Source organism: Bicyclus anynana, chromosome 3 (assembly GCF_947172395.1).
Source record: "Bicyclus anynana chromosome 3, ilBicAnyn1.1, whole genome shotgun sequence".
Lineage (NCBI taxonomy): Eukaryota > Metazoa > Arthropoda > Insecta > Lepidoptera > Nymphalidae > Bicyclus > Bicyclus anynana.
In genome coordinates, this window is record NC_069085.1 from 4,417,884 (window position 1) to 4,434,285 (window position 16,402).

Genomic DNA, 16,402 nt, shown 5'->3' on the forward strand with positions numbered 1-16,402 from the left:
TGGAACAGAGGACAATGCTTGTTTGTACGCCTTATAAATAAACAGTCTTATAAAGCTTAACTTCCATTCTATCGGACAAATTTTCAACGACTAATACTTGTAGTCTAAGAGGTCGTGAACCCCAGACTTTCGTCATATTATAAAAGCTGAAGTTTGTCAGCTCATGCTTCTACCATAGATAAGTAGGGTAGCCAATTATGGAGTTTAGATCGTGGACGCTTTGGAAGTTAGCAGGTTTCTAGGATCCAGATCCTCAACCGTCTAAGTATAAAGTGTAATTTTTTTTTATGTTTTCCTCTGCATAATATGAGAAATTATATTCCCATTCACCTGACATCTAGCTTCATAGCAACCCTTCGCTAGAAATCCTTAAATTTTTATCTTAAATGGTGTTTTTCGAAGGGTTGACGCGAAGCTAATTGACTGGCGATTGTGTATGTAATTTCTCATATTATGCTGATGAAAATAAACAAAAACTACACTTTATATATAGACGGTTGAGAATCTTGATCCTTAAAGCGTGCATCTTCTTCTTGCTGACTTCGAAATCCACCACAGCTTAAAGTCCATAGGTACTGTACTTAGGTACCTATGGTAGGAGCATGAGCTGACAAACATTCAGCTTATAAAAAATCTGGTCTGGTCAGGTCTGGATGTCACTGGCTCTCAGTCTATTGCACTTACTTTATAGATGTATCCGATTTCGGTTTCAGGACACCCTTTTCTGGTTCCACGATCACAGGTGTCTTACCAGACTCGTCACATATTGAATTACCTTTAAACTCAAAACTCAGACATTCACTCTCATTGTTCCTAAGAATCACTTCATTGTTGGTTTTAAAACCGACCAAAGAGTTCCTTATGATCAGAATAGTGGGAACAAAGTTCACTATCGGCTCACGGACTATGCCCACTACTAACAAATTGATAACCAGGTTGTAGGCCGAAATTACAAACTTCCATTGAGATTCGTATACCTGAAAAATATATGCAAACTTAAACTTAAACTAAAACAGCTAAGTATAGAATTATATTAAACTAGCGAGAATTATAATTGACTTCGACCGCGTGGAATTCAGTTTTTCACAAATCCAGCGGGAACGTCTGATATTGCAATACAGAAGTGGTGTTATAATAATTAACTAAACAACACGAGATCACATTAATTATCAGCATCTATTCATGGCCCAATGCGGACTGGCAGACTTCACACACGTACAGAATTAAGAAAATTCTTATGCATGTATACAGGTTTGTATACAAATGCATGTATAAAGGTGAACCTACGCCTTTCGAATCGAAAGTAGAGGTCCGCTGGGTTATCACGGCTCATTGAAATATGTCACTAATGATAAACAAATGCTAACTCCAGGGCTCGTGGGCGAAAAAGTAAAGACAACTTCAGTAGATGTACCGCCTTCAACGTATCCCTTTAACATGTTACAATGCATTGGAATAAGTTCAGGCTTGTCTGACAGCACCATCTCAAATACGAACTCGTAGCCTTCACATGTGGGGTTAATTACATCAAATGTTCTAAAAACAAAACATTACTGTAAATTATTGACGATGGTGATATCGAGCGTGAGCGTCGAGCGCTGTCGGTCCGGTAATATGTTGACACGCAGATTCTATAGGTATAATGCTTATTATTTTTTTTTTATTCTTTACAAGTTAGCCCTACAATCTCACCTGATGGTAAGTGATGATGTAATCTAAGATAGAAGCGGACTAACTTGTTAGGAGGAGGATGAAAACCCACACTCCTTTCGTGTAGAAACACACGACATCGTACCGGAACGCTAAATCGCTTGGCAGTACGTCTTTGTCGTTAGGGTGGTAACTAGCCACGGCCGATGCCTCTCACCAGCTAGACCTGGACCAATTAAGAAAACCTTCATCGGCCCAGCCGGGGATCGAACCCAGGACCTCCGTCATTAAATCCACCGCGCATACCACTGCGCCACGGAGGCCGTCAAAAGCCAGTGCTAGTGTAGAGGTAAAGCCAGGGGCGTAGCTACCGCCGTATCTGCCGTATCAATGATATAGACCCCCCGGACTACACTACGTGTAAATGCAAAAATGACAAAATGACAAAAGCACACCAAACACTAAAGAGATTTTTCGGCATTTGTCACTCGTCTGTTGGGTCTCCCAACTAATTTTGATACAGGGCCTCCTCTAAGGCCACCCTTCACCACTGGGTAAAGCTCACACTCTTTAGAGCTTATTGCCAATCCTTCTACAGCTGTAGCCTGTTGACCGACTATAAGCAACAGCCCTACGGCGCCCTGTGGGTTCAGTACAATAATGTGCTGAGAGCGCTGCTGAGGCGGCCGCGTCATTGTAGTGCTTCGACGATGTTTGCGGAGGTACGGCTACATGATTATTATGGCAATCATAAGAAAGCGTGTGACATCAATGATCTCCAGACTTGTGCGCAACTCCCTCCTCAGTACGAGGGCGTAAAGATTCGCCTCTCTGGAGGGCTTGGAATGATGTATGTAACCCGCAGTAGAGGGGCACTTAGATATTAAGTTTATTAATTAAATAAACCATTACGTTATGGTTTTAGTAACACATTCTCATGTACAACACTTAAAGATTAAGAACTTTTTACTAACACACTTTGGAATAATTTATTTTCTGAAATAAATGATGATTATTATTATTATTATTATTAACAATCATCTTTAGAATACTTACTATAAATAATAATATCTAATAAGAAAATTGTCCTTGTAAACAGTGGCGTAGCCACGGACTACCTACGCGTAGCAATGCTATGGCCCCGGTCAGCATGGGAAAAAAAATGGAAAAATGTGATGGGCTCATAAAACTCATAATACTTTACGATGTAAATCAGATCCGTAGAATTTAACTAATATAATTTGATTAATATTTTAACCTAAAATATAACAATTTAATTAATATTTTAATTTAAGGGGGATTTTCGAGCAGACGGGCGTACGGCTGCCCCGGGTGTTGTAACCTCAGACCAATTATTGTATAGGACCTGCCTCGCTAGACGTTACTTTTCTGTCAACGTATATGATCAGCGATCTAATGCGATTATAGAAACTGTCTCTATAGTATCGATGTTAAATAGTTGTAATCGTGTTCGTCGGTTAAAGAGCTCCGTAAAAATACCTTTTTGTGCAATTGAATTGTGTAAAAACCGGGCAATAACTTCTAGTTTAGTATAAGATATATACCAAATCTAAGCTCATTTTCTTCAGAAAATGACAGACAATTTTGTTCGTGACTATGAGTGCGATACAGGTCCTTCTATTAGTGGTCTGAGGTTGTAACCCATGCTACGCCACTGCTTCCAAGCTTTCACTAACTTCTTGTAGCAACCGGATCCCAAGACATTAAACTCCAATACAGTAGTATGTTCTGGTAGTGTTACACCAGTTACTTTTCTTCTGCCAGAAGTTAAATAGTCACTTTCCTCAATGTCAAGATGAACATAAGGAACTAAAGATTTGGCTGATATCTTACAAGATATGTTCTGATCGTATGGGTCTAAGTTGTCTGAAAAAAAAAATTATAATAATTAACGGACCAAACAAAAGTGTAATCTAGCATAATTTAATAATGCCATTAAATTAATTTTCCGTGAGTAGCTTCAATCATCTTTTTATTTACGTAAATTCTGGATTCAAGTAACAGGGTTACCAGGTAATAAAACTTTCTAAGCGTCGGAACGGGATAAATAGCACGCAATTTGTAGGAAATGGTGGTTGTTAAGTTGTTTAACTATTAATTAAGCAACAGTAAAAAAAACATCTAGTTAGTAAGAACTTTTGATAAACTTCCCTCCTCCCAAATTCTATCAATAACAAGATTATCAAAAGTTGTTACCTACTAACCAGCAAAACGAGAATTTTCAAAATTAGTTAATAAATGACGAAGAGGTGACAAACATAAAAAAAATACGCGTCGAATTGAGTCGTTAACAATGCTGTATGTTTTTAGGAGGCACAATAATATAGTACTAGTTCTTTTTTTACCTATATTACTCTTCAGTCTGACGTTAAACAAAAATGCATCTAGCGGTGCAAAGGTGACTTTAAACTTTCGACTTTCGTTAGGTTTTAGACAGTCTTTCGCTGGCTCGATAACAAACGGCAGATCGACTTCAAACCACGTGTCAACGCTTTCTCTTCTCTCACTACCGCTGAACAATGTTATTTTACTTGAGTCTGAAATTTTAATTATATATATTACTAGCTGACGCCGCGCGGTTTTACCCGCGTGGTTCCCGTTCCCGTAAGAATATGGGGATAATATATAGCCTATAGCCTTCCTCGATAAATGGGCTATCTAACACTGACAGAATTTTTTCAAATCGGACCAGTAGTTCCTGAGATTCTTCAAGAAACAAACTCTTCAGCTTTATAATATTAGTATAGATGATTGAGGTTGTTTCTGTTACATAGAAAATACTTGACTGTGAATGTATTAGAAAGCTGACAAGCATTTGACAGTCTGGTTGATTGTAAAACTGACAGGCATTATTTATGCAAAAATCTATTATTAAGAGTGGTTGTTAACTAAATGATTGCTTGATAATGTCTACATCGCGTAATTTATCTAAATATTTTAATTGCGCATTTCTGCTGTGTCAGAGTAAAGATATACCGAGTATTACAAATCATACACAGTCGTTAATGCTGTCAACTTACTGCTACATCTGAAGGCAAACTGTCTTCCAGGAATACAAGAAAATTACAACAACAACAACAACCACAACAACAACAACACAGTGTATTTGTAAAATATAACGAGACTGAGAAAATATTATCTATACCTACTAATATTATAAAAAGGAAAGATTTGGTTTGTAAAATAAACTTTACTGAAATGTACCATGTTCTTCATAAGTCTTTGAAGGCGATAGAACATCACATGACTGCTTATTTTCAGTGTCATCGATTTCACTACATTCGATTCGTTCCTATAAAACAAGGTTAATATCAGTATTTATTAAATCCAAATATTAAATTATCTTCTTATTTATGATACTTACTACGTCTTTACGCTGTTTACTATACTTATCTATTCGAGTAGGGTATTCTTCGTCTATTGTAAAGTTCCATGCAATTTTAAAAGGCACTTTTCCAGTGTTATCCACTTGGAAACTAAAATCTCTTACCTGAAACCCAATATGTTGATATATTTATCTTTATTTATTGGGGATGATGACTGGGTTTGAATATATTGATTTTTATGAGACAGTCGGATAACTGAACGACATGTTAAGGGCAATATTAACTAATTAATATATAAAAACAAAGATTGAATGAACAAAATGTACTAAAATTAATAATTTATCGTGATTATATATGAATTCATGATTTTTTAGCTTCCTTACATTAAATGTGACATTTTTCAATATTTGAACTATAAACATAAACGCACAATTAACAAAGATATTTGTAATTTTGTTTGAACGCCCATACAAATCTAATGACCAATATGATCAACGACGTCATTAATTCGAGCCATTTTGTATGGGGCGTTTTTCAGGGATCCGTGGCAGTGCCGCAAATATGACCCTATAAAATCCATGTAGCTCCGAAAGTAATGATCGCAGATATCCTGTTACTTTTACAAAATTGCTTTACTATTAGCATACTCTTAGTTTATATACAATTTAATAAACTGTCATCATGTATGTAGTAATAAATATATTTTCTTTCTTTCTTCTTTCTTTCTTTCATCATCCCTATTATGGAAAGTAAAAGATTAACAGATTTTATTACTTGGTATATAAATGTGTCCGGTAAGTTCATCGTATGTGCCAAGTTGCATTTATATTTAGTATACTCCGTTACAGCGGAATAAAAAACCACAATATTTATTTTGTCCGAAGGAATTTCTTGTTGTGATTCAACTTCATCATTTAGCATTGTTTCATGTCTTTCGTTGACGTCAACTCCTCTGATTAATGCATCGATTTCATTATAATTATTGAAAGAAAATAAACACATTCATAAATAATTTACCAATATGTAAATTTCTTAAGTGTACCATTTTTTTTGTATGTTATTTCTAACTTCGTCATTTATAAACCAACTAGCTGACGCCGTGCGGTTTTACCCGCGTGGTTCCCGTTCCCGTAGGAAAACGGGGATAATTTATAGCCCATAGCTTTCCTCGATAAATGGGCTATCTACCATTGAACCAATTAAGAGACGGCACAGCCGGAGATCGAACCCAGGACCTCCGTTTTGTAAATCCACCGAGCATACCACTGCGCCACGGAGGCCGTCAAAATAATAATATGATGTGTAATAAAGTGTGTATTTTTTTAAAAAGGACTACTAGTTAAATGAGAGACATAATAAGTGTAAATAATAATACAAACACAATACACACCTGCTGTTGTTGAAGACAGTCAGTGTTTGTCTGTTGTCCCAAGTCGTTGCCTTCAAATCCAAGGTTATAAAGTCTACACAAATAGATTTCAAGTTTAAATTTAATATCTCCTGTAATAAAACTTGAATTGTAACCTAAATTGTTTTTATAAGTATCATATTATAAGGCCTCATTCGCACGACAGTTAAAAAAGCGATGCGTTAAAACCCTAGCGGGCGTAGCGTATGAAGTTGATTGAAGGTCAATGTCCAACGACAAAAATTGAAAATGCAACACTGAAGAGCCGTGTTTTGAAAACGCTGTCGTGTGAACATACTACTTGGGAATGCATTTGTTGTATTTGAATGCTTTTTTAACGTCCGTTAAAAAAACTCGTGCGAATAAGGACTAAAACTTTAAAAATAAGACACCTTTTTAATAGATATTGGCCGAACGCAGATAAATGCAATTTCTATATCCTTTTCTTCCCCAGGCGATATATAACCAACATTAGGTTTTATTACGAGATGTTCAACAGTGTCCCATTCAAACTTATAAACCTTTTCACAGTTATTCACCATGGTCACTGATCTTTTATGCATAACATGTAGCTCACATCCACCTAAAATTTTGAAAATCATGAAAATTTTGTTACACATTTTCTGTCCTTAGATTTGTCTGTAAACTCCCTTTATATTAGAGTTTTCATAACTGCGTTATCATCATCATCATCATCATCATCATCATCATCATCATCATCATCATCATCATCATCATCATCATCATCATCATCATCATCATCATCATCATCATCATCATCATCATCATCATCATCATCATCATCATTATATCAGCCGATGGACGTCCACTACTGGACATAGGCCTTTTATAGGGACTTCCAAACATCACCATCCTGAGCCGCCTGCATCCAGCGAATCCCTGCGACTTGCTTGATGTCGTCAGGCCACCTGGTGAGGGGTCGACCAACACTGCGCTTTCTAGTGCGGGGTCGTGCCCCGCCCATTGCCACTTTAGTGCAATTCAGCAGACCATTGGCACATCTGTGTGATGGACCTAGGTAAACGGTATTAAAAATCGCGACAACATTTAGATTTATAGAAGGTTATAGGTTATAGAACAGATAGATAATTATAAAGAAGAAGATAAAATCTTACCAAAATTTAACAAATATTTCAAAACAGAATGTTGACCAGTGTCGCTAAGTTTGAAAGATGCTTGAGAAGTTCTTTTACTTTTTTTCCCTTCTGTCTGCTTAATCTTAGTTTTATCCACAGCGCTTTTACTTTTTTTTCTACTGTCAGCAGTCGAAATCGTAGATATTGTCCTTAATGCAAAAAATGTGTCTAAATAGAATTCATATAAATTCTAAATAGATTTCATTTAAAATCAATTAGAAGCATTAGCATGATGTCCGGTCAACATAAAATATGGACAGACAGACAGACAAAACATAAAAAAAATATTTTTTGGCTTTATAATGCCCTCCAACTATAATTTTCAAAATATCTTCAATGTACAGAATTTGACCTGTTACAGTTTTATTATAAATATAGATAGACTAGCGGACGCCCGCGATTTCGTCCGCGTGAAAACCTATCCCTACTCTATGTCCTATGTCCGCCTCCTGGTTCTAAGCTACCTCTCTACCAATTTGATAATATTGAATTAAATTTACCCATCTGCAGACTTCTTAAAGCTTTCGACATCTGTATCCATAGATAGCATCTCCAATCCCATTAGGATAACATCTTCCATAAACGCCTCGGCCTCGCATAAAACCTAAAAATTTTAATTTCGTCATTTCAACTATTACTGTTTCACACTTATAATTAAACATTATTTTTTAATTTAATTACAGAAAGTCAAATTTAAGGCCTCATTCGCACGAAAATTAAAAATACGCTGCGTTAATATCAAGCGTTGGTGCTTTTATAGCGTTTTTAGTTTGATTATTCATACGAACGCTTTTAAATCATTCTTGGCGCGTTACGGGCGCGCCGTGGTTTGTACGTAACAACGACCTCCATATATATGCTAACCCATAACAAACATTGCCCATTACAACAAACAGCTCTCTCGAAGCTATTTCAACAGAACTACTACGCATCCCAACCAACTAGTGGTTGAGGCTTGTAATTACACTCCAAACTTATATTCTAATGCAATCAGAGGCGGCCCAAAAACGATCCTCTATGATCTAGAGACGCTGTTAGAGTGTCGTCCCCTCCCTCTGTCTATCTTTCAGCCTACGGGTCTCATCTGGCGATGCTTCTACGCTCGCCCAAACCTCTCAGTGACGCCGCAGGGGGTTAACTCTCATGCAAATGAGGTCTATGTAAGTTACCGCAAATTGCTCATAAGGATTTTTGGATATCGTCAACTTTATGTCACACGACGTTCGACCTCTTCTTATGGGGTTATAGTTTACATATATCGTGTCTATTTCACCGGGTTTCACTGTAATCTTCGTAGTTCTGTAGGCTGTAAATTGCGCTTATAATTAGTTTGGGCATGTTTGAATAATTATTCATGTTTTAAGCAAATAACTTATTTACTGATATTATAGTTAACAGAAATTGATCTTGTCATAAATATGGTTATGGCTATCAACATCAGTAGCTAAACTTGTTTTCGTACCTTTCTTGTTGTTTACAATTGCTTGATCATTATCAGGGGCAGAAGTTACCCAGAACACTGGCCTTTCTTCATTCTCAGTTACGAGAACTTTCGCTGTAACAGTAGCCTCTACAGAACTCACATTTTTTAAACGTATTTTCTTAACACTTATAGAACCTAAACAAGTTACAGGAAAATGTAGTACGCCCATTCGCTGATGTGTCAAAGTTGGTGCAATTAATGTAATTCTAGGTATAACACCTTCTCCAATCAAGCATATTTTAAAAGATTGCTCTTGATTTTGGAGTAATTTTAAACGTATTTCTAGAACAGCTCGGTACTCCTAAAACAAAAATAATATTTCGTGAACAGGAGCAAATTTACTAACGCCATGAATTTAACATGGTAAAGGTAAGTAAGTAAAGTAATTAAGTAAGGTAAAACTTATGGTTGCCAGGGCAGATATTACCTCACCTGAAGAGTTTTTGGAGTAAATATGATTCCAAGATTCTTGTGCAACAGAGGTTCTATGTGAGTTTCGTATTTGTCAAGCGAATATATGTCTTGATTTGAATTGGCCTGGTAATGCAATTTCATTGTCAAGGCACAGGCAACCAAACCACTGTTATAGAGATCGATAACAGCCACAAACTTCGAGTTAATAGTCACAGAAAAGAAATGAAGCGCTACTGAGTCTTCAGCGAATACACAATGGGCAGATGTCTGCAACGTTATTAGAAGTAAATTATAAATTACTATACCTACGAGTACTACGAGCCGTGATAGCCTATCTATATAGATAGATTGATAGTGGATATGACCTCTGCTTTCGATTTAGAGGGCGTAGGTTCCAATCCGATCCGGGGCATGCACCTCCAACTTTTCATTTAAGTATATATGCATTTTAAAATATTAAATATCACGTATCTCAAACGGTGAAGGCTCAGTTATGCAGTTTTCCTCACGATGTTTTTCCTTCACCGTTTGAGACACGTGATATTTAATTTCTTAAAATGCACATGAAAAGTTTAAGGCATGTCCCGGATCGGATTCGAACCTACGCCCTGGAAGTAATTTTTTTACAGAACCCTACCGAATGGATTATTGGTATACTTAGTTGCCTGTTACTGGTAGGTATAAGCTTTACTAGATGACATAAAAAATGGATATATCTGTTATTAACGCGTAGACTAACACAACAACAATTCGACGGTATCCGTGGCGGTGGTATACGCTGTGGATTTACAAAACGGAGGCCCTGGGTTCGATCCCCGGCAGGGCTAATTGAGATTTTGAGGCTTCGGTCGCGGTTAGTAACCAACCTATCGACAAAGACGTACCGCCAAGCGATTTAGCGTTCCGGTACGATGTCGTGTAGAAACCAAAAGGGGTGTAGATTCTCATCCTCCTCCTAACAAATTAGCCCGCTTCCATCTTAGACTGCATCATCACTTACCATCAGGTGAGATTGTAGTCAAGGGCTAAGTTGTAAAGAATAAAAAAAAAAGAAAACACAATTTAAGAATCTTTAAATACCTCAGGTTCTTTATAATCCGACAAATTTTTAACAATAACATGTTCACGGAACGTGTTTTCAATATTCCAAAAGTCCAGTGTAGGCATGGCTCCTGTTCCAACCAACTTGAGGGGGACCCCTTGAGCTTCGGCGGGACAAGTGTCGCTTATGATGAAGTTAATTGTCTCCTCGAACGTTGTAGCAGCCGTCGCTGTGAACTGCATGTTAAGCGTTCTACTCGTTCCGGGGGCTAGCAAATTGTCGTCATTCATAATTAGAAAGTTACCACACCTCAGGGGAGTGTTCTTTAATCTGTGGACAACAATCATTATTAATGTACTAGCGGACCCGGTCAAGCTTCGCTTATCTTACGTGCACTTCATCCCTATCCCTACTCTACACTACTCTACCCCTGCCCTACCCTACCCCTACCTTACCCCTGCCCTACCCCTACCTTACCCGTACCCTTGACTTTTAAGCGTTTGTATGGGAAATAAAAAAGGGTCGTTTTTATGGTTTTCCCGGCATTATTCTTATTTTTCTCACCTTTTAAACCTTCCCTGTACCTCCACGAACATTTTAAGACCAAGATAAAATAAATCCGTTCAGCCGTTCTCAAGTTTTAGCGAGACTAATGAACAGCAATTCATTTTTATTATTAATGTATTATATTTATACTAGCGGACGCCCGCGACTTCGTCCGCGTGGAATTTAGTTTTTCACAAAACCATAGATTTTTCCGGGATTTTTTTTTTATTCTTTACAAGTTAGCCTTTGACTACAATCTCACCTGATGGTAAGTGATGATGCAGTCTAAGATGGAAGCGGGCTAACTTGTTAGGAGGAGGATGAAAATCCACACCCCTTTCGGTTTCTACACGGCATCATACCGGAACGCTAAATTGCTTGTCGATACGTCTTTGTCTATGTGTTAATCCAGGCTATAGTATCTTAATACCAAATTCCAGCTAATTCGGTTCAGTAGGTGAGGCGTGAAAGAGTAACAAACATTCATATCATCAAAATCATCAATTTTCGCAAATCTTGGGAAACCATGGATTTTTTCGGGATAAAAAGTAGCCTACGTGTTAATCCAGAGTAAAACCTATTTTCATTCAAAATTTCAGCTAAATCGCTTCAGTAGTAGCGGCGTTATAGAGTAACAAACATCCAAACATACATCCAAACATCCATACAAACTTTCGCGTTTATAATATTAGTAGGAAGGATTTTACTAGCCGACGCCTCACGGTTTCACCCGCGTGCCCGTGATATTCGTGATCATCATTATCAGCCGATGGACGTCCACTGGTGGACATAGGCCTCTTGCATGGACATTTTTCACGGTGCGTTACATGCTCGAGCCGTGTGAGGTATACACTGAGAATCATTAACTACACTAAGAAACAAACAAAAGCAAAAAAACCGTTTGACGTAGTAACATGAAATTTGACAGGTAGGTTTTTTTTTAATTTACTACGTATTGGATAGAAGCAGGCGTTACTTTGCGGAAGTTCATCATGATTATATAATGATTTATTTATTTTGCTATCATCCGCGAAAATTCGGCGAACCCATGCGACAACGTCACCCAGGTCCGACAAAATACTCTCTACGTACGTTTCACCCCGAAACCGGAGCATCCTCAGGAGATGTTGACTCTACAACGTGCAATTGCAATTGCAAGTACGTAGTGAGTATTTTGTCGGACCTGGGTGACGTTGTCGCATGGGTTCGCCGAATTTTCGCGGATGATAGCAAAATAAATAAATCATTATATAATTTACTACGTAGGTCAAACCGAGGAAGTTTGCTAGTAGACCTGTATAAACAGAAATAAAAACAAAACTTACTTATTGTCTCTAAGTTTAACTTGCGGTTGTGGATCATCGGGGTCAATCTGATATTTTTTGGGTAATACTATTGTAAAAGTAAAAGGACATTTGCTTGTGTTATTTAGTATCACTTCTCTTGTTACCGAACTGCCGACCGCAATTATATTGAAATTAAGCTCTCCGAGAGGAAATAAGGTGAAGCTGAAATTTAAATTTTAACTTTTTATGCTAAAAAAGCATTATAATAGCAACTATGTCAGCAACTGACGATCAAGTAAGCTCACATTCCTTACGCGCTTATGCGCTTACGATGTGCATGATATCATGCCGATCGCGCCCAACACACGATCAATTTCATCGGCTGTCAAGCGTTAGCGCTGCAGGCATGTGAGCTTCCTTGAACGTCAGTGGCTGACGTTAGGAAAAAAATATGATTCGACGACCTCTCTGGCGTGGATCTCAACAGAGAAGGTCATGAGTTCGATCCCAACTCGAGTTAGTTTAGGATTTTATTTTAGGTAGGCTTCCACCGTGGATGGTTACCGCCAAGCGATTTGGCGTTCCGGCACGATGCCGCGTAGAAATCGTCAACGGTATGGGTAAAATAAACTAGTACCTCAAGTCCGCTTCCATCTTAGCTTGCATCGTCACATAACATCAGGTGAGAACGAATACAAGAGCTAGCTTGTCATTGAATAAAATACAGCTCGTGAGGCTTAACTTGACACCTGGCTCGAATGATGTTTGTACTGTGTTTCTTTGGTTGTGTTTGGTAGCCAGGTGTCAAGATAGTGCGCACGAGTTATAAAATACTAGCGAACGCTTGCGACTTCGTCCGCATGAAATTTAGTTTTTCGTAATCCATCGGGAACCATGGATTTTTCCGGGATGAAAATTAGCATATGTGTTAATCCAGAGTAAAATCTATTTCCATTCCAAATGTCAGTCAAATCACTTCGTTAAAAAGTAACAAACAAACATCCAAACAAACATCCATACAAACTTTTACATTATAATATTAGTAGGATACTAACGTATTGTAAAACGATGCAATGGTGACACAGACTGGAAACTTAGCAACGACTATTTGGTTTTTGCTGCCATCCAACAGGGAGCAAATGTAGGCGGGCACGTTCAACAAATTCATGGAGGTGGTAGGAGTGCATTCGAATTCTGTGGTGATCAGCTTTGTAGAGGGCGGTATGACCCCACATTCTGGTACTGCCGAAAACGATTTCAGTAACGACGGCTCAGGAAAGCTTTTCACCTTCTTCAGCCTTAAAAGAAAGTAGTATTTTAGTGTGATTGACATTCGGTCGTAAAGTCTAATTTAATTTATTTCAAGTTGGGAAAAGTTATTTTGTTGTGGTGAAGTAAACTCCAAGTAACTCAGAGTGCTATGGAAAGAGATTTTCTTGTTGTCTCTTTCAGGGATAAAATGAAGTGATTGGCCAAAGAACGAAAGTAACCGACATTATGATGGTTTTGACTTTTTGGAGCTCTGGGGAATTTATTTATTTACTTGGTCCATAGTGATTGTTAGTCTTTTTACATAATCTAAAAAATACAAACACAAGGCTCTGTACATGTACAATCTTAATAAAGCAAGACACTAAATCCTTATTCCCGTAATATAATAAACTAGCTGACGCCGCGCGATTTCACCCGGGTGGTTCCCGCTCCCGTAGTAATACGGGGATAATATATAGCCTATAGCCTTCCTCAATAAATGGACTATCTAACACTGAAAGAATTTTTCAAATCGGACCAGTAGTTCCTGAGATAAGCGCGTTCAAACAAACAAACTCTTCAGCTTTATAATATTAGTATAGATTAGTATAGATTTATACAATGGATTCACCCTATTGGCTGATAATACCTAATAGTAGAGTGACTAACTTGTAAAAAACGTTATATCTTCCTCTATTGAGCATGTACATTTCTCGAACAACGGTAGAATTAACTTTGACGTTGCCATAGTTGAGATAATTCTCCGAGGGTATTTCATAGGCGCATTCCACCATAACATCATAGCATTCCGCAGACAAAAGCAGGGTGTCAGTGATCATTGGTCCACCACGACCTTCCGCATCATATATCTGGAGATAGTTAAGAAGTACATGGACTATTTTATATGTAACGTAAATACATAAATCCTAGTATTTATAATTAACGGAACAAGATGATGAAGTGGAAAAACCATCGCTTATAAATAGGGCAACATTTCTCAGGGCAGTTTTTTAATAACAACTAAAAGACCAGACTTGTATAGTCCACCAACTTAAAAAACTTACGGAGCACATAAGTACAAATTCAATTTTCAATCAATTAGATAACTCAACTCATTCTGAGAGGAGACTCGAGCTCAGCAGTGAGCCGAATATGGGTTGATAACAACGAAGATAACTCTAAAATTTGGCATGTGTTTATATGTATATTAATTACGTCTATAAAGTGGTAAAAGAATATTTGAAAAAAACTATTTTTGGATTCCTTCTCTACATGCAAACTAAGGATGATTGTTTTTAGTGTCTATCCCATGGTGTGGGATCTGCATTTTTGTGCATTAAGTAAGGGTTAAAAGTGCTAATTGAATCTACGGAACCCTACACTACGCGTGGCCCAACACGCACTAAGCCAGTTTTTATTAGTGTTTTTATGTATAAAACTAGCCGACGCCCGCGACTTCGTCCCCGTGAAACTCGATGTAAACTTTCAACTACCCCTATCCTACCCCTACCCTACCGCTAGCCTACCCCTAGCCTACCCCTACCCCTACCCTACTCCTACCTACTCCTACCATACTTTTCTGGTTGATTTTTTACACCTTGTGTCCGAAAAACCCAAATATCTTACCCTATTTATTTCCAAAATAAAATTTAGCCCATGTTACTTGTGGATAATGTAGCTTTCGAATAGTGAAAAAATTTTTAAAATCGGTCCAGTAGTTTTTGAGCCTATTCATTACAATCAAACAAACAAACAAACATACAAACGAAGTTTTCCTCTTTATAATATTAGTATAGAAGTATAGATAGTATAGATTACCAAGAAATTATTGAAATAAAATATAAATGAATCCACTTACATCCAAAATCATTGGTTTGTTTTGTATGACACCCACGCCAATTGCTATGTACGATACGGGCACTACTTCATTGTCGTGTCGAGGTACTATAGAAGTCGTTTTAGATATTATAAAATCCTCCACAAATTCCTCTGCGTTGCGAATTTTATACAAGATGGGCAGAATTGAATCGTTCTTAACTATAAATCTATCATCCTCTCTGCGATACAGCAAATGTTTCCCGTATTCTTAAATTTTAAATACATATCTTTAAAAATGTAAAACTGTAACAGTACCCAAAATACATAGTATAACTTCGATTTTTGAAGTTGAATATAGACTATGTCAAAGGAACAGGACAAAATCCTATGAAATTTTTAATTCTTATAAAACTTAATTTAAAAATTACGTATTTGTAAAATGTTTCCAATTGTCAAAAATGCTGTCGTCAATTTTGTGGCGTCACAATGTCATGCACGCCATTGACGATCAAATATTCTCACGTTTTTGCAGCACCCACGACTATAACTGATTGTGTATTGGTCACTGCGTGCATGACGGCTCGACATATGAAACGTCTTCGCTGCCGTTTGCGCTGCAGAAATGTGAGAATAATTGACCGTCAATGGCTGACTTTACTTGATGTCACTAGAGGAATGAAAGTCAAATTAAGGCATTTCCAATTTTTGCTTCTCTCAATCTTGCTAATAAACGGTTAGTTAGTGTTTACGGGTTTACGTGACGTCATGACATGGCCGATAGCGTTTTGGCTCATATTGTGAAAAAAAAAATTTAAAATTGAATTTTTTATAGATCCATGTCTCAAAAAATATGGTAATTTATTTTCAATCTAAGAGAGCGATAATGAACAATTTAAGACCATTTAAAAAAAAGTGTCAGCTAGCCTATTAGACCTGTTACAGTTTTATTATAAGGATAGATACATAAAATTTGACATAAAATATTTTTCATCCATTAACC

General features: G+C 37.3%; 1 protein-coding gene across 1 annotated transcript in view; it reads right to left on the reverse strand.

The window, feature by feature from the left end:
• LOC112052243 (hydrocephalus-inducing protein-like) overlaps positions 1 to 16,402 on the reverse strand; it is a 58,604-nt gene that overhangs the window by 20,785 nt on the left and 21,417 nt on the right. Inside the window, exons 43-60 of the mRNA XM_052891147.1 lie at positions 15,443 to 15,669; positions 14,254 to 14,453; positions 13,389 to 13,631; positions 12,373 to 12,555; positions 10,540 to 10,831; positions 9,478 to 9,726; positions 9,025 to 9,346; positions 8,732 to 8,868; positions 8,063 to 8,166; positions 7,542 to 7,711; positions 6,798 to 6,988; positions 6,388 to 6,497; positions 5,772 to 5,949; positions 5,056 to 5,161; positions 4,017 to 4,301; positions 3,348 to 3,537; positions 1,368 to 1,536; positions 685 to 977 (exon numbers count right to left, since the gene is read on the reverse strand). Coding sequence (XP_052747107.1) covers positions 685 to 977; positions 1,368 to 1,536; positions 3,348 to 3,537; positions 4,017 to 4,301; positions 5,056 to 5,161; positions 5,772 to 5,949; positions 6,388 to 6,497; positions 6,798 to 6,988; positions 7,542 to 7,711; positions 8,063 to 8,166; positions 8,732 to 8,868; positions 9,025 to 9,346; positions 9,478 to 9,726; positions 10,540 to 10,831; positions 12,373 to 12,555; positions 13,389 to 13,631; positions 14,254 to 14,453; positions 15,443 to 15,669 — 3,649 coding nt within the window. The remainder of the gene's footprint in view (positions 1 to 684; positions 978 to 1,367; positions 1,537 to 3,347; positions 3,538 to 4,016; positions 4,302 to 5,055; positions 5,162 to 5,771; positions 5,950 to 6,387; positions 6,498 to 6,797; positions 6,989 to 7,541; positions 7,712 to 8,062; positions 8,167 to 8,731; positions 8,869 to 9,024; positions 9,347 to 9,477; positions 9,727 to 10,539; positions 10,832 to 12,372; positions 12,556 to 13,388; positions 13,632 to 14,253; positions 14,454 to 15,442; positions 15,670 to 16,402) is intronic.